The 20,080-nt window shown below is 55.7% G+C and overlaps 1 protein-coding gene across 2 annotated transcripts in view; it reads left to right on the top strand.

Moving 5' to 3' along the window:
- The window catches only part of UNC5B (unc-5 netrin receptor B), a 93,410-nt gene that overhangs the window by 72,069 nt on the left and 1,261 nt on the right, over window positions 1-20,080 (top strand). Inside the window, exons 3-16 of one of the 2 annotated variants that reach the window (XM_004383259.1) lie at window positions 3,177-3,320; window positions 3,766-3,869; window positions 5,185-5,365; window positions 6,082-6,249; window positions 7,050-7,214; window positions 7,414-7,446; window positions 9,379-9,573; window positions 9,899-10,288; window positions 11,267-11,354; window positions 12,374-12,542; window positions 12,734-12,967; window positions 15,061-15,210; window positions 15,906-16,070; window positions 17,145-17,326. In XM_004383259.1, the coding sequence (XP_004383316.1) occupies window positions 3,177-3,320; window positions 3,766-3,869; window positions 5,185-5,365; window positions 6,082-6,249; window positions 7,050-7,214; window positions 7,414-7,446; window positions 9,379-9,573; window positions 9,899-10,288; window positions 11,267-11,354; window positions 12,374-12,542; window positions 12,734-12,967; window positions 15,061-15,210; window positions 15,906-16,070; window positions 17,145-17,326 (2,368 nt within the window). The remainder of the gene's footprint in view (window positions 1-3,176; window positions 3,321-3,765; window positions 3,870-5,184; window positions 5,366-6,081; window positions 6,250-7,049; window positions 7,215-7,413; window positions 7,447-9,378; window positions 9,574-9,898; window positions 10,289-11,266; window positions 11,355-12,373; window positions 12,543-12,733; window positions 12,968-15,060; window positions 15,211-15,905; window positions 16,071-17,144; window positions 17,327-20,080) is intronic. The other variant, XM_004383260.2, reaches the window with a different exon arrangement.

Raw genomic sequence — 20,080 nt, 5'->3', positions numbered from 1 at the left:
CTCCCCACAGACATAGAGGTTAGGATTTACAACTCATATGTTGGGGGGACACAATTCAACCCATAACAGGGTATAAGACCCTTTCTTCTGAGATGTGTGTGGAGCCCTGAGTGCCCGCACATTCTGGAAGGCTGAGGGGGGAGGGCCTGTCCCGTGGTGACCTTAGTCTAAGTTGGGGGCTCACCTGCCACCAGGCCCTGTTTAGAGGGCAGGAACCCCCAGAGGCAAAAAAGCCTTTTCCAGGGCTTAGGACAGGAGGTGGGGCCACCTGCTCCTTGTCATTTGATGGGGCCAGCAGAAGGAGAGCCCCAGGTGACCCCCAGGGCTCCTGCACCTCAGCAGCCTTCCTTCTTTTTTGTGCTGTGTTATTTTTACCATCTCTTCACTTTATCCCCTTACTGTTCATTTTCTCTTTCCTTCTTTTCCAGCCCTCCCTTCCTTCCTCCTGTCTCTCTCCGGCCTCTTCCTTCTAATCCCTGTCTCTCTCTCTCTCTATCTCTTCCCCATGTGTTTCTCTCTTCCTGTCTCTCTCACACTGTCATTCTCTCCTCTCTCCTTTCTCTCCCTCTCTCTCCCTTCCTCGTATACACACTCTCTTTCTCCCTCCTTCAATTTTTCCTTCTCTCTGTTTTGCTGTGAAAAACTCACAGATTTCAAAGCTACCCAGCCTTGAAACTAAACCCCAGCTCCCCCCTCTCTCTGTATGTGTCACCTTGGGGAAGTCACTCGACCTCTCTGAGTGCCATAAGCACAGGACTGGGACCCAGCAGGTACTCGATAAATGCCTGCTTCCTCCAGCGTTTTTCTGGATTTTTCTTGGTCTCAGCCAGGTGTGCAGGCAGTGAGGGTACAGTGTGCGCTGCTGGGGTCCCTCGTGACCCTGCGATTATTGGCAATGGTAACAGCATGGCTCTTACCCCTCTGTCACCAGGCACACAGGCCCTGCCAGCCCGAGAAATTGGGGCACTGTTGTCCCCATTAGCTGCAAATTGTGAACAATGGCCCTGCAGGCCACTCCCTTGTCAGCAGTGGGCCAGACTGGTCCTACTCCACCCCCAGGCCTCCCTGGCACTCTCTGAGGCCCTGAAAACAGAGCATGAACAAACAGCAGGGGGTCCAGGAGGGGCAGGATGGACCCCACAAACCAGCTCATACCAGGTCTGGAACCCCTACCTCGGGTGTCCTGGCCCAGGTACCCCCTGCCACTCAGCCAGCAGGCTGGCACGGGTGTGGGAGCCCAAAGGCTTCCATCCTTATCCTCTCTGCAGCTCCTTGCTGCTGGTGACCATTAACAAGCTGGCAGGCTTCTCTAGGTGATGGCCTTCCCCCATCCAACTGATTAGGTGCTGCTGAAACCACCTTGGATGGATGAGCCACTTGAAAGAACCGCTTTTCCAGGCCCACAGCCTGGAAGTAAGGCACAGCTGGCCTGCCCCGGCTATGGCAGCATCGCCCCTCCATGGGCACATCCCAGAAGCAGCTCCTTTCCTCTTAGTGCTCCTCAGTGTCAACCATTTAGATCCCTGGCCATCAGGATCGGGTTCTCCTCATTGTCTGGGTGTGCAGTGAAAGGGCCCCTCCCCCACGATGCAGGAGAACTGAGGCAATAACTTCATTGAGAGAGGCCCAGACAGGCCTCATGGTTGAGGGGACAGAGCACTAACCCAGGAAGACACCGGAGAGCTGATCTCAGCTCTGCTGGCAACTTGCTGTGGGACTTTGGGCCTGTCACCTGCCCTCTCTGGGCCTCAGTTTCTCCAAATGTAAAAGGAAAGGGTTGGATGAGATCCAAATGACCTGCCAGAGTAGTTTCGTGTCCGGCCTGGGCTGGGTGCGGTGGCAGACTAATCACCATGACTTACTTAGAGTTTATCCCAAGTGTGTTAGTATGATGAGGGCACTGAGGCCCAGAGAGGTTGAGTAACTTAGCAAAGGGGAGTAGGATGGTGCCAGGATTCAAACTTGTCCAGCCGTTCAGCCCTACTCTCAACCACCATGCCACAGTACTACATCGTGTGCAATCCACAGTCCTACCCTCAAGGGGCTTAACAGAATCCATGTGCAACTGTGAGAGGATGAGATGGGACAACTGCTGGCAAGGAGGAGCAACTTTAGTAATTCTGAGACAAGCGAGCCTGGCAGTCAGAGAGGGCTTCCAGGAGGAGGAGGCCTCAAAGTCTTCCCATAAGCTTTGGCAAAGAGCTTGGAATGGGTGCCCGAATCCAGGAGGGCTCACTCTTTCCTGAGCAGAGAGGACTTTGTGGAGGCAGAGGGTTAGGGAAGGGAGTGAGTGACCCACTCTGTGTAAGCTAGCAGATCTGGTTATCCAGGGAGGCCCCGTAGGCTGGGAGAGGCTGGCCTCATCCCTGTGCTGCACTCTCTTCAGATATCTGTTGAGTCCCTTTTCTACGCCAGGCGCTGGGTCACTGCAATGAACAGGATGAAGCCTCATCTCATTCTCCTTCAGGAGCTAGACAATTAACACATTAACACATAAATAAATAATATCATCCCAATAATGGTCAGTGCTGTGAGGAAATCAAGCTGGCTAAGGGAAGGATAGCTGCAACGTTGAAGTATAATTGCAGACGGGCAGCCATGAAGTGCTGAGTGGTGCTTGGAGATGGGGTAGTGCAGGGTCAGGAGGGGCTTCCTGCAGGAAATGGGGCCCAGCTGAGAGCTGAGGGGTGACCCAGAGTTCACTGGGCAAAGAGGGGACTGAAGAGAGTTCCAGGTGTGGCAGGGGACTGCGTGTGACTAGAGGGGCCCAGCAAGTGTGGGGGACGGGGAGACGGCCAGTGAGGCCACAGGAGGTCAGGAATGGGGTGCAGCATGCCAGCTGCTTGGGAACTGAATCACACGGGCCTGTGGAGGGTCTGGATCTCTATGCTGAGAGCACTGGGGGATGACATGCCACGTGTGAGTTTTGAAAAGTGCACGCTAGCTACAGGGCAGAAAATGGATTGGAGGGGCCAGGGTGTTTGCATTAGAAAGCCATTGCAATGCCCAGGTGAATGGAGATGGCACCTGGGCCAGGTGGAAGCAGTGGAGATGAGAGAAACTTTGGCAGCAGGGCCAGCAGGTCTTAGGGGTGGAGGAAGAGAGCGGTCCAGGCCCGTGCCCTGTGCCATGCATGCTCAGACCTGCCCCTGACGGCGTCTCTCTTCTCCTTCCAGGCCTGCGGGTGCAAGAGGTGCAGATCGAGGTGTCACGGCAGCAGGTGGAGGAGCTGTTTGGGCTGGAGGATTACTGGTGCCAGTGCGTGGCCTGGAGCTCTGCAGGCACCACCAAGAGTCGCCGGGCCTACGTCCGCATTGCCTGTATGCCCCCTGATGCCTTCCCCGAGTCGGTCCCCCCATTCCCTTGGAGCCTGGAGAAGGGATTCCACATCTGTGGGAGCCTCCATGGGCATCCCTGGCTGAAGATGACTCCCCACAGAGACATCTAGGCTCATGATGCTAGGTCAGAAGGTGGCTCCTAGACCCTGGCTCCCGGATTTCTAAGCCGCCCTCACTCACCTACTTGTGTTGAAAGAAGCTGCCAGTTCCCTCGCCCATCCTGGGCCACTATGTCAGGGAGGGAACCTTGTTCTCCTGACTCTACCTGGTGAAGCCCCTCCTTTAGAAAAGGAAAATCCCCTAGATAAAGACCAGGTGTCCCCACGAACAATTTGCTAGGTGCGCACTGCCACCTAGTGGCTAGAGAAGGGCACTTCAGGCTCCCACTGCCTGGCTGACTGCCTCGGGACCCTCTCCCCTCTCCCAGACCTGCGGAAGAACTTCGATCAGGAGCCTCTGGGCAAGGAGGTGCCCCTGGACCACGAGGTTCTCCTGCAATGCCGCCCTCCAGAAGGGGTGCCTGTGGCTGAGGTGAGTGGGGTGTGGGGACCACTGGGCATGGAGGAGGCCAGTCAGGCCTGGTATTTCCACCAGCCACAATGCCACAGCCTCCCAGAGCCCTCCCCATTTCACAGACGGGGAGATCAAGGCTTGAGACAGGGAAGGAAACTGCCACCTCTGCAGAACCCAGCACATGTCAGGTCCTGGCTGTGACAGACAGAGCTGGGGTGGGAAGCCCTGGGACTCCTCAGCGAGCCCATATTCACTGTCCTGCAAGGGACATGCTCATGGGCTGTGCACACTGTCTCCACCTGCCCCACCCAGAACTCTAGGCCTCAGCTTCATGGAAACCGGAGGAGCTCCTAATGTGTGTCCAAGCGTGTTCTCCTGCCCCACCACCTGAGCTGACCCCTTCCCTCCCCTCCCCCCACCACTTGGCCTTTGGGTACCCGCCCACCCCTCTCCTCCACTCATGTTGCAGACATGCGCCCTCTCCCACTCATGCCCCTGCACTGAGGGCCAGGAATTAGAGCAGGGCATTGGGAAACCTATGGAATAGGTGTTGGGGGGAACCCTGGGCTTCAGCTTGGGGGCTGCCTTGTCTGACCCTGAAACCTTACACTGCTCACTTAGCATCCCGCAGCCCATGCCCTCATCTGGAAAATGGGCTCCGACAAACACCCTGTGTAATCACTACCTCTCTCTGGGCTCCCACACGTGCTGGGCATTTGACCCACAGCGGCCCTGCAGGGTGGATGGGAAAACAGCGCTGGGCGAGCTGACATGGCCGCTCAGGGCAACCCAGCTAGTAAATGGCAGAGCTGGGATTTGAACTCAGGTCTGCCAGACCCAGGGATCATGTTCTTAATCACCATGCCAAGCCTCTCACCTTGCCTGACGGAGCTGGTTGCAAAGTTAATGAGAAAGGCATGCACCACTAGCTTATACACATGTAGTACTGACCACGAGCCAGGCACCGTTCTCAGCACTTCCCACACACTGACTCTTTCGGTCCTCCCAACAGCCCTACAGGGTACATGGCCTACAATTCCCATTTTACAGTGGAGGAAATTGAGGCTCTGAGCCGTTAAGTTACTTCCCCAAACGGCACAGCTGGTTAACGAATGCTACACGTGACCTCTGTGCTCTGTACAATGATGGGCGCTGTGCCCCCCTCTGCGAAGGTCCTGCCTCATGGCGTCACTCTGGGTGGATGTGGCTAGAACTGCAGTTCCTCTGTTTAGGTCACACCTGTCCCCTCCCCTCCGTAGTGGGCCCACTCCCCCATTTCCAGGTGAGCAGGCACTGGGCCCTCACCGTGTCCCCCCCAACCCCACTCCTGCAGGTGGAATGGCTCAAGAACGAGGACATCATCGACCCCACCCAGGACACCAACTTCCTGCTCACCATTGACCACAACCTCATCATCCGCCAGGCTCGCCTGTCAGATACAGCTAACTACACCTGTGTGGCCAAGAACATCGTGGCCAAGCGCCGGAGCACCACCGCCACTGTCATTGTCTATGGTGAGGGAGGCTTGGGATATGTGGGCACAGGCCCAGGGGGAAGAGAGGGTCCTGGGGCTGTACACCTCACCAGGCCCTGCCCTGCCCCGCCCGGGGAGGCGCAGCACCTGGCCACCTAGGGAACACGTGGGGAAGGTGAGGCCGAGAGAGGGGAGGTGACTTGACCAAGGTTACACAGCAAAATTAGTGGTCAAGCCAGGCCCTCCTGGGCCCCCAGCCAGGAGCACTGCCCCCTTCTCTAGGCCCCTTGCCTGTCTCTGAAGGAAAAACCTCATTCTCTTAGAGTCAGGGGGTTGGGGCAGGGCCCAGTCAATGTCCCCCATACCCACCTATTGTCCTAGCAGAGTTAGGGACAGCTGCCCCGGCCTGTAAGCTGTTCCCTGCTGTCCCCTTGGGCCCCATGGGCAGAGGGGCAGAGCCACAGCTGAGATGACTTTGAACTGTTATAGTCCCAGGCCCCCTATAAGTCACAAGGTGTCCCTGGGTACATGTCAGACCCTCCCTGAGCCTCCATTTGCCATTGTACAGTGGGGATGGGAATAGTCAATGACCTCCCAGGTCTGCTCTCTGGTGTGTGAGCCCTGCAGGTGGAGGGTTCTAACCAGGCACTGCCAGGCCTGAGAGGGAGGGCCTCATCAGGAGAGAGGGTGGAGATGGGGGGCAAGAGGGTTCCAGAGCCAGGCCTGCTGGGTAACGGCTGCCTTCTGCCCCTGCAGTGAATGGCGGGTGGTCCAGCTGGGCGGAGTGGTCACCCTGCTCCAATCGCTGTGGTCGCGGCTGGCAGAAGCGCACGCGGACCTGCACCAACCCCGCCCCACTCAATGGAGGAGCCTTCTGCGAGGGCCAGGGCTTCCAGAAGACCGCCTGCACCACAGTGTGCCCAGGTAAGGGTGGCTGGCCAGGTGGCACCTGCCGTGCCCAGCCCCACTCCAACCCCATTCCCACCTTCCCTGGTGTCAGACAGAGTCAGCGCGGCCATTCTCTCCCCATCATCCAGGAGCCTCCAGCTGGCTGGCCAGTCTGGACCAGCTGCTATGACCTCTGACCTTTTGTTCAGTCCTGGCCCCAACTCAGGCCCTGCCCTGGGCAGCTGGCAAAATGGAGGTAGAGGCCCTGAGGGGCAGACTCTTCTCTCCAACCTCCTAGCCTGGGCTCTCCTGCCCTCCAGGCCTGGTCTCCTCAGTGGCAGCCCCCCCAGGCCAGGGTCCCATAGCTGCCCAGGGCCAGGGAGAGCCAGTGCTCCTGCAGAGAACTGTGAAGACACCTTGCCCGTGGGCCGCAGTGCTGAAACATTCTCGTCCCTTTTTGTCTTCGTCTCGCTCTGTGTCCCATCTGTTTGTCTGTCCTTGGCCACCTGGCTGTGGTCCTTTCCCTTTGGCTATGTGTTTGTGTGAATGGTGTGGTGTTTTTCTATGCTGGATTATGTCTTTGTGTGTGCAATCGTGCACTGGACTGTCTGGTGTGCGATCATCTGTGTCTGTCTGTGCTCTCTGCCCCCCTGGTGTGTGTGTTCGTTGGCATGGGGTTGCATGGCCATGCCATTGATTTCTCTGTATGTGTCCATGGTGTGTGTGTGTATGTGTGTGTGTGTTGGTGCATCGCTGCCTTCTGCATGCACACCTTGGCGTGTACACGTGTTTGTGTGACGCATGTGTCCCTGTGTGCTCTGCCGTGGCTCGTACAGTTGACGGGGCGTGGACCGAATGGAGCAAGTGGTCGGCCTGCAGCACCGAGTGTGCCCACTGGCGCAGCCGTGAGTGCATGGCGCCCCCGCCCCAGAACGGAGGCCGCGACTGTAGCGGGACGCTGCTGGACTCCAAGAACTGCACTGACGGGCTGTGCATGCAAAGTGAGTCCCCGGGAGGGTGGGCCCCGGGGGTCTAGAGCTTGGTAAGGAACCCCCCAGCCCACCTCGGTGCCCAGCCTACAGTGGGTCGGGGCCTCTGCCTACCCACCACATCCATCATCTCATCTGCACCATTTCCCCATCACCTGCTCTGCCACCCTGTCACCTGTGTCATTGTCTTTCCCTTTATTTCCCCCGACAGATAAGAAAACTCTAAGCGACCCCAAAAGCCACCGTAAGTCTCATTTCATGGCTGTTCTCTTTTCTCTATGGGATCCCTGGCTCTCCTTGGCTGGAGTTTCCAGGGTGTGGGGCATAGGGCAGGACAAGGGGCAGGGAGAGTGAAGGGCATCCGTTAGCAACCACCCCCCGTGGGGTCCCCACCACCCGATGCTACTTGTACCCACGTCTGACTGGCAGGCCCTTGGGCATCATCCTGACCCTCCCCTTACAGGAGGGGAAACTGAGTCTCAGAGAGGTCAAGGGATTTACCCCAGCACCCACCTAGGAAGTAGCAGAGCCAGGATCTGAACTCAAAATATTTTTGTGGCCAAAGCTGGTGCTTTGAACCCTGTCCCCTTGGCGTTCCTGTCTGGGACAGGGCTGGGGTCAGCCCCATAACTGTCCACCCCCAGTGCCCTTTCCTGGACCTCGGCAGCTGAGGCAGAGCCCTCCCAAGTTCTCGAGTGCCCGCTGCCCTGCATCGCCCCAAGGGGCTCAGCCTCCAGGCCCCGAGTAACGCCAGAGCAATAAAGCCACCATCGGCTGATTGGTCTGTGGTAATTAAACCACAGTTTCCAAATAATTCTGTAATCATCAAATCAGCAGTGAAGCCCTCAGCCCAGCTCACTGAGGGGGCCAGGCCGGTGGCTAATTAGAGATTGTAAATCATCCGGCAAGTGGCCCCAGTGGTAGAGAGGAGATCAGGAGGCAGAGCTCAAGAGAGCCGGAGGAGGCCAGGCAGGTGGTAGAAAGCCATGCCCAGGCCTTGTCGTGAGGCTTCAGCTGACCACAGGGGATGGAAGCTTGGAGGAATCCAGGAAGGGAAGGCAGCCTGTCTCTCCAAGGGCTCCCAGGGAAGGGAGAGAGTGGACAGATGCTTCCTGGAGCTCCCAGAAGCAGCAGGAGGGAAGAGCAGCCATCTTGGTGGCTGCCATCTTGGCTCTATGAAAGCCGTCCCATGTAGTAGCCACTAGCTCTGTATGGCTATTTAAATTTATATTTAAATTATTTAAAATTAAATAAACTTAAAACTTCAGCTCCTCAGTTGCAGCAGCCACATTCCAGTTGCTCAACAGTCACGTGTGGTAGTGGTTGTCGTAGTCGCTGGCACAGATATAGAATTTTTCCATCATTATAGAATTGGACAGCCACCTAGACCCTGCCTTTCTGACCCTGGCACCTTCCTGCCTGGCTATCAGCAGTTATGCCCAACTGTGCAGCAGCCTGCCCTGCCCCACCCTGAGCTGGGTGCCCTCCAGCCAGCAGCCTGCCTGGGGAGGAAAGTGTAGCCAGGGTTGCCTCCAGGCCCCATTCTTCCCCCCACCCACTCACCTTCTCTCTGCTTCCATTGCTGTGCATCTCATTCCACTCTCCCTGCTGCCCCTCCACCTCCATCTCCCACCCTAGAGCATAGAACGGAAGAAGAGCTCAGAATGGCTACTGGCAAAGATTTCTGGTAGCCAGGAATTTTGGTCCTATGGAAATTGCTGTAAGGCTAGGAATGAGGCTCTGTAGGTTTAAATCCAGCTCTGACAGGACAAACCATGTGGCCCCTGGGACTCTGAGCCACAGATTTCTGTCTCTCAGCAGGGATCAGGGAGCTAACTCATGGGAGCAGGCACATCTGAGAATGTGACATGGGGGTGCATCATATAGCCAATCATGTTGTTTGTTTGTTTGCCTCTTGTTGCCACACTGGGAGGGAAGCAGGGCAGGGGTTTTGAGACTATTTCATTGATAAAGAGACTGAAGGTCAGAGTGGTTGCAAGGCTTGGCTGAGGTCACCCATCCTGCCGTGGTGGGGCTCAGATAGAACTCAGTCAGTGCTCTGTCCATTCAGCACCTTCTTGTCTGTGCTAAGTGCTCTGTTCAAGGTCTTGGGGACCTCTGGGACTCAGTAGCTCCCCCAAGACTTGCCCCTCATGTACCTCTCCTGTCCCTGCAGTCCTAGAGGCCTCAGGGGATGTGGCGCTGTACGCGGGCCTCGTGGTGTCCATCTTCGTGGTCGTGGTGGTCCTCATGGTGGTGGGGGTAGTGGTGTACCGCCGAAGCTGCCGCGACTTCGACACCGACATCACCGACTCATCTGCCGCCCTTACTGGCGGTTTCCACCCAGTCAACTTCAAGACTGCGAGGCCCAGTAAGCACCGAGGATGCCTGGGGTGGCAATGGGGGTGCTCAGAGATGTGTGGCAGCCCACCAGACCAGAGCTGGGGCTCTAAACTCCCTCCCGGGCAGAGTTTGTTCTGGAGATAACTGTGTGAGAGTATGGATTAGAGAAACGGAGGAAAGGAAGGGAGTAACTCAGGCTGGAGGAATCTCTGAAGGCTTCCTGTAGGAAGTGGCAGCTGAGCCTTTGGCAGCTGGACATGTGGGTGGGATTTTGCAACAGGAGGGCCCCCAGTCGGAGCAGAGGGTGGGTCAATGGAGCATGGCTGGGTCTGACTGTAGCCCCCTCCCTGCAGACAATCCGCAGCTTCTTCACCCATCTGTGCCCCCCGACTTGACAGCCAGTGCCGGCATCTACCGCGGGCCTGTGTACGCCCTGCAGGACTCAGCCGACAAGATCCCCATGACCAACTCACCCCTGCTGGACCCCCTGCCCAGCCTCAAGATCAAGGTCTACAGCTCTGGCACCACTGGCTCTGGGCCAGGCCTGTCAGACGGGGCCGATCTGCTGGGGGTCCTGCCACCCGGCACTTACCCTGGAGATTTCAGCCGAGACGCTCACTTCCTGCACCTGCACAGCGCCAGCCTTGGCTCCCAGCAGCTCCTGGGCCTGCCCCGCGACCCGGGTAGCAGCGTCAGCGGCACCTTTGGCTGCCTGGGTGGGAGGCTCAGCATCCCCGGCACAGGTGGGCCCCTGCCTGCCAGCCTCTCAGCCTGGCCTCAGCATGTGCCCCTATCCTGTCTCACAGAGGGGGTAAAATGAGGCCTGGGGTTGGGGGAGAAGCAACTATAAAACAGAGAGGTCCGCTTAGGAGACCGGGATTCAGCCTGCCACTGCCTCTTACTCGGGCAGGGAAGCCTTGGGCCTGCCACTCTCTAAGCCTCAGTTTCTTCATCTGTTAAGTGGGAGTTCGTGTGAAGTTCAGCACACCTACAGAGCATTGTCCTAGGTTCTAGCGGCCAGAAAGGGCATCTCGGGTTGGCAAAGCCAGCACTTTACAGTTTCTCAGCGTCACACACCAAGCTAGGGATGGAGCTGGCACTGGGACCATCAGACTCCAGGACTTTGCCCATCTCTAACCCATAGAAAACTTAGGCAGTGGTGGCTCAGTGGTAGGATTGTCGCCTTCCATGAGGGGGACAGTTTCGATTCCCAGCCAGTGCATCTCATGCACAGCCCCCACTATCTCTCAGTGGAGGCTTGCATGTTGCTGTGATGCTAAACAGGTTCCAGAGTAGCTTCCAGACTAAGGCAGACTAAGAAGAGAGGCCTGGCAACCTATTTCCAAAAATCAGCCAATGAAAACCCTGTGGATCACAATGGTTCCATCCACAGCTGATCACGGGGATGGTGAGGACAAGGCAGCATTTCGTTCCGTTGTGCATGAGGTGGTGGCAATTCGATGGCAACTAAAATGACATCCCGTAGAAATGTCAGAGGCCCCTGTGTTACTGGAAAAACCTAATGTGGTCAGAGGCCTGGTCTCTCCCTGCACCCAGGCCCCAGGCGCTCTCCTCCCACCCCTGCTGGTGACCCCCTGGAGTTCAGGAGATGTCTTTCCCTCCCTGCCCCAAGCTGAGGCCAGTCACCACCCCCCATCACCTGTTCTCCTAAGCTCCTGGGCTCCCTCCTGCCCTCCCTGCTGACCTCCCTCTCCCCCTAGGGGTCAGCCTGCTGGTGCCCAATGGAGCCATTCCCCAGGGCAAGTTCTACGAGATGTACCTACTGATCAACAAGGCAGAAAACACCCTGTGAGTAGAGAAACCCCGGCCCCGCCCCTGGGCTGCCCCCATCCTCTTCCTCTCCTTCCCAGCTGCTTAGCCTTCTCTGCCCTCTCCCGTGACCTCTCACCCAGGCCTGCCCACTTGGACTCTTAATATTACCTTTCCTCTTCTGGAGCCCTGGTGGCACAATGGTTAAGCACTACAGCTGCTAACCAAAAGGTCGGCAGTTCGAATCCATCAGCAGCTCCTTGGAAACCCCATGGGGCCGTTCTATTCTGTCCTATAGGGTCACTATGAGTCAAAATTGGCGACAGGTTTTGGCCTCCTCTTCTAAGCCTGAGTCTAAGGCCAGAGATAGTTCTCAAAGGAAAATATTGAGACTGTAGTATGTCCACGTTTAAAATTTGCAAAATCAGAACAAATCAAAAAACTAAATATGTCAAAGGGCTGATAGCCTTACTGTATAAAGAGGTTTACAGACCAAGAAGAAAATATTGAACGTCCCAGGAGAAAAGCGGGCAGAGGATATGAGCAAGTGATGCACACACAGTGGCCTACTAGGTTATGAAAAAAAGTCCAACCTGATTGAAAGTCAAAGGAATACTAATTAAAACAGCCCTGAGATACCAGGGGGTTTTTGCTCACAAATTTGCAAAGATTTTTGTCAAATGGTAATGCCTTGGCACAGGCAAGAGCATCGGAACGCAAGCCCTCGCATAGCACACTGAGGGCGTGAATTGGCACAGTTTTCCGGAGGGGAGTTTAGCAACACCTGTCAAAACTGAATTCAGAAAGTGCAGAGCCTTTAAAGACAAAGTTCTGGCTGTGGGAGCGTGGTAGTGTAATAGCGGAAATCTGGAAACAACTTCAAGGTCGATGTCATTTTCTCTGCCTCTCCTCACCCCCCTTGATCTTCGGGGATTTGGGAGCAGACCTGCCCTTCCTCCCACAGCACCCTGGGGCAGAGTTGGGGGCCCAGCAGGAGCCCAGCACCCCTGCTGAGTTCTGCTGGCCCCCTCACTGCCTCCCTCCTGCCCCGCCTACAGCCCGCTTTCAGAAGAGACGCAGACAGTATTGAGCCCCGCGGTGACCTGCGGGCCCACCGGCCTGCTGCTGTGCCGCCCAGTCATCCTCACAGTGCCCCACTGTGCTGAAGTCAGTGCCGGCGACTGGATCTTCCAGCTTAAGACCCAGGCCCACCAGGGCCACTGGGAGGTGAGGGCCACCACTAGGGAGTGGGCACCTCTGCCAGGCAGGCCAGGCCCAGCTATCAGAACCTGCCCTGGGAGACAGAACCCCCCTTCCTCCCTGCTGCAGCACCAGGACCCCGGGGGAATGGTGAGCCTGCCTGGACCCCTCTAGGCCTTGCCTGTGACCCCTCCACTCACCCCCACTCTCCCCTGCAGGAGGTAGTAACCCTGGACGAGGAGACCCTGAACACCCCCTGCTACTGCCAGCTGGAGGCCAGGTCCTGCCACATCCTGTTGGACCAGCTGGGCACCTATGTGTTCACGGGCGAGTCCTGTTCCCGCTCGGCTGTCAAGAGACTCCAGCTGGCCATCTTCGCCCCTGCCCTCTGCACCTCCCTCGAGTACAGTCTCAGGGTCTACTGCCTGGAGGACACGCCTGTAGCGCTGAAGGTAGGGCCAGGCCACAGGCGCCTGTTCAACCCAGGCACCCCTGCCGGCTAGCTGCATGGTTCCTTCTAGCTTCCCCCCGTTCCCAGGCTCATGGTCTTTTTTAGTCACTCTTCCACCATCAGCCTCATTCATTCACTTGTTCATTCCTCAAGCATTGAAATGGCATCAGTCCCTCAAGTAGAGAGGTGAATCGGGCACCGCTCCTGCCCTCCTGCTTCAGGCTAGAGGTGGGAGACAGACAAGGGGATCACCAAGTACTCCAACGAAGGGCTTCTGTGCAGAGGGGGAGAGGGCATCAGCTGGGAGGGGCCTGTAGCACCTGGTGGTGGGGGGCAGTTTAAGTGGGTTTCATCAGAGCTGACCTTTGACCTGAGCCCCAAGGGCTAGTGGGAGTCCAGGCAGAGAAGGGTGAGGGGAGTCCAGGCAGACCTAGCAGCTTATGCAAAGGCAGGTGTGTGGTTCAGTGTGTGGGAGAAGTGGGGGCGAGGGATGGGGCTGGAGACGGGCAGAGCGCAGCTTTCTAAGAGCCTCGTGGCCAAGCCAAGGCATTTGGAACCTCTTCACTGGGAAGGAGATAGAACTGGAAGAGATGAGTTCACAGGTACGCTTTAGAAAGCCTCCTGTGGCTACACTGTGGGTGGAGAGATGAGAGGTGCAGAGCCAGCTGGAAAGCTGGAGCTGGGGCTAGAAAGCTGGGGCTGGAAAGCTGGGGCTGGGCCTGCGGCTGGGGCTGGGGCTGGAAAGCTGGGGCTGGGCCTGGGGCTGGGGCTGGGGCTGGAAAGCTGGCGCTGGGGCTGGGCAGTAGCCAGTGGCAGCCATAAGGAGAAGAGGAGCTGGACTCTGGTCAGTAGAATGGACAGAACCGGAGATTGATGGGAGGGGCAAGGGGAAGGGGAGGGGCCCGCTGACAGCCAGCCTTCTGCTTATGCAGTGGAGGTGGCCAGTGATGCCTCCAAGTGAGGGTGACCATGGCAGGAAGGGAGGGAAGGGAAGGGGATCCATTTTTTCATCTAGGGCTGATGATGGCAGGGTGTGGACCCCAGTGTTCCCACCCCACCCTGCACCTGCAGCCTCAACCACCTGTCCGTTCCATCCCCAGCCCTCTGCCCAGCTCCCAGGACCTCAAGTCTCATCCTAACTTAATACAAATACTTGGCCCTGTTTAAACCCTTTTTCTTTCTCCATCCTTCCATCCACGCCCTGCCCCCAAGCCCCATGGTGCTTTCCTACAGCCCCGTACCACCTACCACCGGTGCCCTGTGGTCCCTTCCAGCTCTTTGTCTCCCTGTCTCAGGTGACTTGTCTCATACTCCCAATTGTGGACTAATGCAACATGAGTGAAAAGGCTCGGTGGGAGAGTGAGTGTCTCCTGCTGGAGCTAGCTGGCCTGAAATTCCAGGAGGCCCACAGTGGGTTGGAGGCTCCTGGGAAATGCTCTTGCAGCCTGGATCTCTTGGTACCAGTGCATTGTCCATTGTCTATACTTGGCTAGAGAATGGAGTGGAGATCAAGTGAGGGACAAGAGGGAGGTTGCCACATTTTGGTTTGATGGTATCTTTGTTTATTCGGCCCCTAATCAGCCACTTATCCATCCATCTGTTTATCCATCCATCCATCAACTTTCTATTCATCTATCCATACACTCAGTCAACAGTCCATCTGTCCCTCCAGCCATCATCCATCCATCCATTTATCTTTCTTTTCTTCCATTCTCCATCTATTTGTATCTCCATCCATTTGTATGTCCATCTATCTTCCTATTTGTCTATCCATCTATTCATCCATCCATCCATCAGTTCATCTGTGCAGTCATCTATAAATCCATTTATCCATCCATCTGTCCAGTTATCTGTCCATTCATCCATCTATTTTTCTGTCCATCTGTATCCATCTGTCCACACTTCAAGCCTTCTATAAGCACCTACCAAATGCCCAACACTGTGCTAAGGTGGGTCCCTGTCCTCACTTTTACAGCCTGGTTTCCTTTGATGCATCTGGCAGCCACCTCCACCCCCACAACAGCTTGCAGCAGAAAACAGCCCATTGGCCAAGTATGACAGATTCTCCCTTCTGATTTTCCCCCTGGCCCACAGGAGGTGCTGGAGCTGGAGCGGACGCTGGGCGGATACCTGGTGGAAGAGCCCAAACCCCTGCTGTTTAAGGACAGTTACCACAACCTGCGCCTCTCCCTCCATGACATCCCCCATGACCACTGGAGGAGCAAGCTGCTGGCCAAGTACCAGGTAAGGGCGGGCCTAGGGATGGAGGTGGGGAGGGGATACACAAGTTCCCCCTCCAGGCCCAGCACCTGCTCCCTTCCTCCGTCCAGCAGCTTTGCCACTCCTGGAGTCTCTCATTGCCTCTAGATCTCACTCCTGCCTCACTCTCCACCTCCTAGCCATCCTCAGTCACATCCCCAAATTCAGTGCCACCAATAGCGACGTTCACCCTCGCACCCGTCACAGGCCCATGCACAAACACGATATATACCTCCCTCAGAAGCCTTACCATCTATAAGAGTGTGCACGCCTGGTAGACTGTCTAATCTGATCTCAGATAGGTATGACCCTCTGCCCTGCCCATCCATGTGGCACCATTGAGTCCACGAGGCTTTCTCAGCCCCAGACACACCTGCGCACTCAAGCATTCAGAGTTAAGTCTTCTCCTCTCCCATATACCCCCTTTCTCAGCTCCCTTCTGGAACTGAAGGCCTGTCATGGGCCCAACCAGCCAGCTAAAGGGCTCTTGACCTTGACCTTAAGGATGCCTCTGTTCATCTGGTTGGAGAGGCCTGAACTGACCCTCTGAGTGGTCCCAGCCTTCCCAGAGGATGGCCCCATGACCCACCTCTGCCTCCAGTCCCCGTGAGGGCAGGGCAGGCCGGGTGAGTGTGAGAAGGCTGGCCTCACCTCCATGTCTCTGGTCCACTCCCCCACAGGAGATCCCTTTCTATCATATCTGGAGTAGCGGCCAGAAGGCCCTGCACTGCACCTTCACCCTGGAGCGGCTCAGCCTGGCCTCCACGGAGCTCACCTGTAAGATCTGCGTGCGCCAGGTGGAGGGGGAGGGCCAGATATTCCAGCTGCACACCACGCTGGCAGAGGTGAGGCCCAGAGGACCCAACAGGAGGGGGTGGGGGCGGTACACAAACCCCCCCCCCCCACTCCTCATCTGGGTGGAAATGCCATCTGCATTAAGACATCCCCTCCCCTCCCACAGCTGAGCTGGGACTTGGTCATTTTTTGCTAACAGCTACCATTTATTGGTCTCTGGGTCGTGCAAATGGTTAATACACTCGGCCGCTGAACAAAAGGAGGCTCAGGTTCACCCAGAGGTGCCTTGGAAGAAACACCTGGTGATCTACTTCCAAAAAAATCAGCCACTGAAAACCCTATGAAGCACAGTCCTACTCTGACACACATGGGGTCACCATGAATCAGAATCAACTTGACAGCCAGTGGTTAACTGGTTTGCCATTTATTAGTGCCAACCATGCGCCTGGCATGTGCCAGGCGATATATTATCCCATTAAGTCTACATAACCACCCGGGAGACGGATATGACAATCCCCATCTGGGAGATGAGAAAGTAGGCTTTGAGGAGGGCAAGTATCTGTCCACAATCACATAGTGAGTGAGTGGCAAAACCCACACTTGAACCCAGGTGGTGGCTCTCAGCCACTACAAATGCAGATAGAGGTTGACAGCCCGAGGCAGCCTGGGGTGCGAGGACTGCACCCTCCTTGTAGTGCAGCGAGAAGAGCACTGGATACGGGTTCAAGACCTAGCCCTGTCTCTAACTTGGCATGTGGCCTTGGGCAAGTCACATCCTCTTTCTAGACTCCATTTTCTGCATGTGTAAAATGGGCTGATGTGGGTGAGACTGTAGCTGAGGCTCCTCGGGCTTCATTGTCCTGGATGTGCACCAGCATTAGCCTAGGGCAGTGCTCTTGGTGCACCCCCTGAAGCTGGGAGTCAGCCTGCAGCCCTGGCCCTGAGAGCTGACCCTCCAGGGGAGAAGGCCTTTGACTGGGCACTGGAACCTGCCTGGAGAAGGCGGTGGAGAGGGGTCCGGAGCCTCAATGAGATCAGGGGCCCAGGGCAGGAGGAATGGAGGGAAAGCTGCCCGGAGCCTTCCCCAGGGAGCCCTCTCCTCACCCGTGCCCCTGCCCTTCCAGACAGCTGCTGGCTCTCTGGACGCCCTCTGCTCTGCCCCCAGCGGTGCCGCCACCACCCAGGTGGGGCCCTACGCCTTCAAGATCCCACTCTCCATCCGCCAGAAGATATGCAACAGCCTCGACGCCCCCAACTCACGGGGCAGCGACTGGCGGCTATTGGCCCAGAAGCTTTCCATGGATCGGTGAGTATCAGGCCTGCTGCCTCCCAAGCCACAGGCCACACCCAATCCCTTCATCCCCAAGGGCCAGCAAGGACAGGCAGGCAGGCAGCCTACCAGCCCAGGGTCAGATCCCAGCTCGGCTTCTGATTGGCCACGATCTGTGGCTGCAATCAAATCTGGGCTCAGATCCTTCACCTGAGTTGGATGAGGGAGGTCACAGTGCCTGCAGGGCAGGGGAGCTGAAGAGCTTCTGGGAAGGTCGTTGTGGGGTTGGGGGCACCCAGGTGACCAGAAGTGCTCGTGCCCTGTCTAAAAGTGGCAGCTGGTCTTCAGTCCCAGCAGGAAGGTAGGCTCAGTGTTCCTAGATCTTTTTGTTTTTCAGAAGTCAGAAATTCAGATTTTTGTGTCAAATCTACCGATTGTTGTTAACTAATTTTAAAAAAATTTTAAACAGTACAAGCCAAGCAAAACCCACCTGCTGCCCACATCTGGCAACTCACATCCTCCAGGTTAGGTGATTGTTAAGGGGTCACATCAGATACTCAGTGGCTTACAGCCAGCCCTGCCAGCCTCTGGCGCCTCTTTCTGATTTCCGCAGCCCCTCCTAGTTGAGGAAATCTGGCCGTGCTCCTCATGGTCCTCTTGTTTGTAATTTCGGTGCCCAGTGTCGGGTCCCTAAGAGCAGGGCATTTATTCAGAAATTATTTGCTGAGCACCTACCATGCACATACCCTCCTAACTATGCAGACCTCCTCTCAGCCCCCTCAGGACAGGCCTCCCTGCCTCCTTGCTGCCGGCCTCTCCACTACGAACTGAGCCAGCTCATAGCCTGTGTAGCAGTTTTGTTCAGCAATCTCAGCTGCATTCCTAGCAACTGATTCCTACCATCACCACTAGCTCTGCTGCAGAGCCCCTTCTGGACCTCTCACCATCTGCAGTGTTACAGCCCTTAACCCATGTTACAGCTCTTTAAGAGGTTCCTTGCTTTCTCTCTGCTTCTCTCTCCTTTCTTCCTTCTGCGTCTGTCTACCAACCTCTGAGAGCGTGGCTGCATATATAAGCAAACTCCTCGTCAGTTTCAAGACATGGCCTTCCCACCAGGACCACAAACTGACCAATCCCCTCTCGTTAAGACCACAGACACTTCATTTGCATACTAGGCTGTAGTCATTTAATTTGCATAACTACTTTGACCAGTCTCTGTAAGGTGCGTAAAAGAGACCAATCACGAGGCAGGCTGCAGCCCAGGGCCAGACAAAAAGTATCAAACCCCAGGTTGTTTACAGTTTGCCCAGTAAATGTCAATCAACTTGGAAGAAAGTAACAAGCCCTCTGGGGTAGAAAACTAGGGCGAAGGTAACTCCTCAGGGTTTAGGGGGAAAATCTCTCAAGGTGTTTTTCCAAAGAACCAAGGCAAAAGGCCACATAAAGGAACTCATTTCACCACAGCGGCCCTTGGCGGGCAGACTTTGAGAGGCCGCCACGCTCCCCAGGCCCTGCCCTTCCCCCATTACATGGAGTGATGCTTCACCTGCCCACATCTGGGATAGTGTAAGAGCCAGATAAAACCGGACGCTGACGCTGCGTGATCCCATCAGCAGCCAGGGCCGGCCAGGGCCCAGGATGGAGCAGGAGCTCCATGAGTACCGGCTGAACAAAGGAGTAAAACCCCATGTCAGAGTTCTAAGGAGTAAAACCCCGTGTCAGAGCTCTTTTGGAGAACTTAAAATGCTGGATAGGTATAATGGTAAAAATAATAATAGTATTATTATGACAATGTTAAAAAAAAAAAAAGTTGCCATCAACTCCAGCTCATGCTGACCCCATGTATGTCAGAGTAGAACTGTGCTCTACAGGGTTTTCATTGGCTGATTTCTCAGAGATAGATCATAGGGGAGGAGCGAGGGTAATGAAATGAGCACCCAGGGGCAATCTCTAAGTTTGCTCTCCCGCCCCCATCAACAGGAAGACGGGGGTAATTCTCTGGCTAGCCTTATCTGTGCCCAGGGGAAAATGCCCCCTCTAACCCTCCCTCACTGGGAGGCCTCTGATAGATTGCCAGACCTTTCTTCCAAGGTGCCTCAGGGTAGACTAGAACTGCTAACCTTTTGTTTAGCAGCCAAGTGTGTTAACCATTTGCACTGCCCAGGGACTGTCTTACGCTTTTTGAAAAATTGCCTAATAAGCCTGTATTTAGCAGATGCCATGTACAAAACACTGTAGTCGAAATGGGTAGGATTTACAAAGCCGTTAGAGGCCTTTTTCATGCATCGGAGGAGTTCATGGGGGCAAAACCAGGCAGAGAATGAAGATGAAGGTGGGCGCAAAAGAAAAGAATGGAGTGCTGGGTTTGGGCAGTCTCTCGTGGTGTCAGTGTCTTTCAATAATAATAATAACAATTATGATGCATAGTGATGACGAACAAGACAGGGCCGTGCCAGAGACACTGCTAGCCCCTTACTTTTTTTTTTTTTTTATTGTTGTAGTTTAAATGAAGTTTACATTTCGAGTTAGTCTCCCGTACAAAAATTTATACGTACATTGTTATGTGACCCTAATTACTCTCCCCGTACTCCTCCTTTCCACCCCTGATTCCTCATGTCCATTCAACCAGTTCCTAACCCTCTCTGCCTTCCCATCTCACCTCTGGACAGAAAGTCTCTTGTATCTACTTAAGCTAAGAGGCACACTCCTCACAAGTATCACTTTATGTCCCACAGTCCAGTCCAATCCCTGTCTGAAGAGTTGGCCTCAGAAATTGTTTGTTTTGGACTG

This window comes from Trichechus manatus, unplaced genomic scaffold, assembly GCF_000243295.1.
Source record: "Trichechus manatus latirostris isolate Lorelei unplaced genomic scaffold, TriManLat1.0 scaffold00106, whole genome shotgun sequence".
Lineage (NCBI taxonomy): Eukaryota > Metazoa > Chordata > Mammalia > Sirenia > Trichechidae > Trichechus > Trichechus manatus.
Note: the sequence above shows the minus strand (reverse complement) of the source record. Positions and strands in the feature narration are given on the sequence as shown.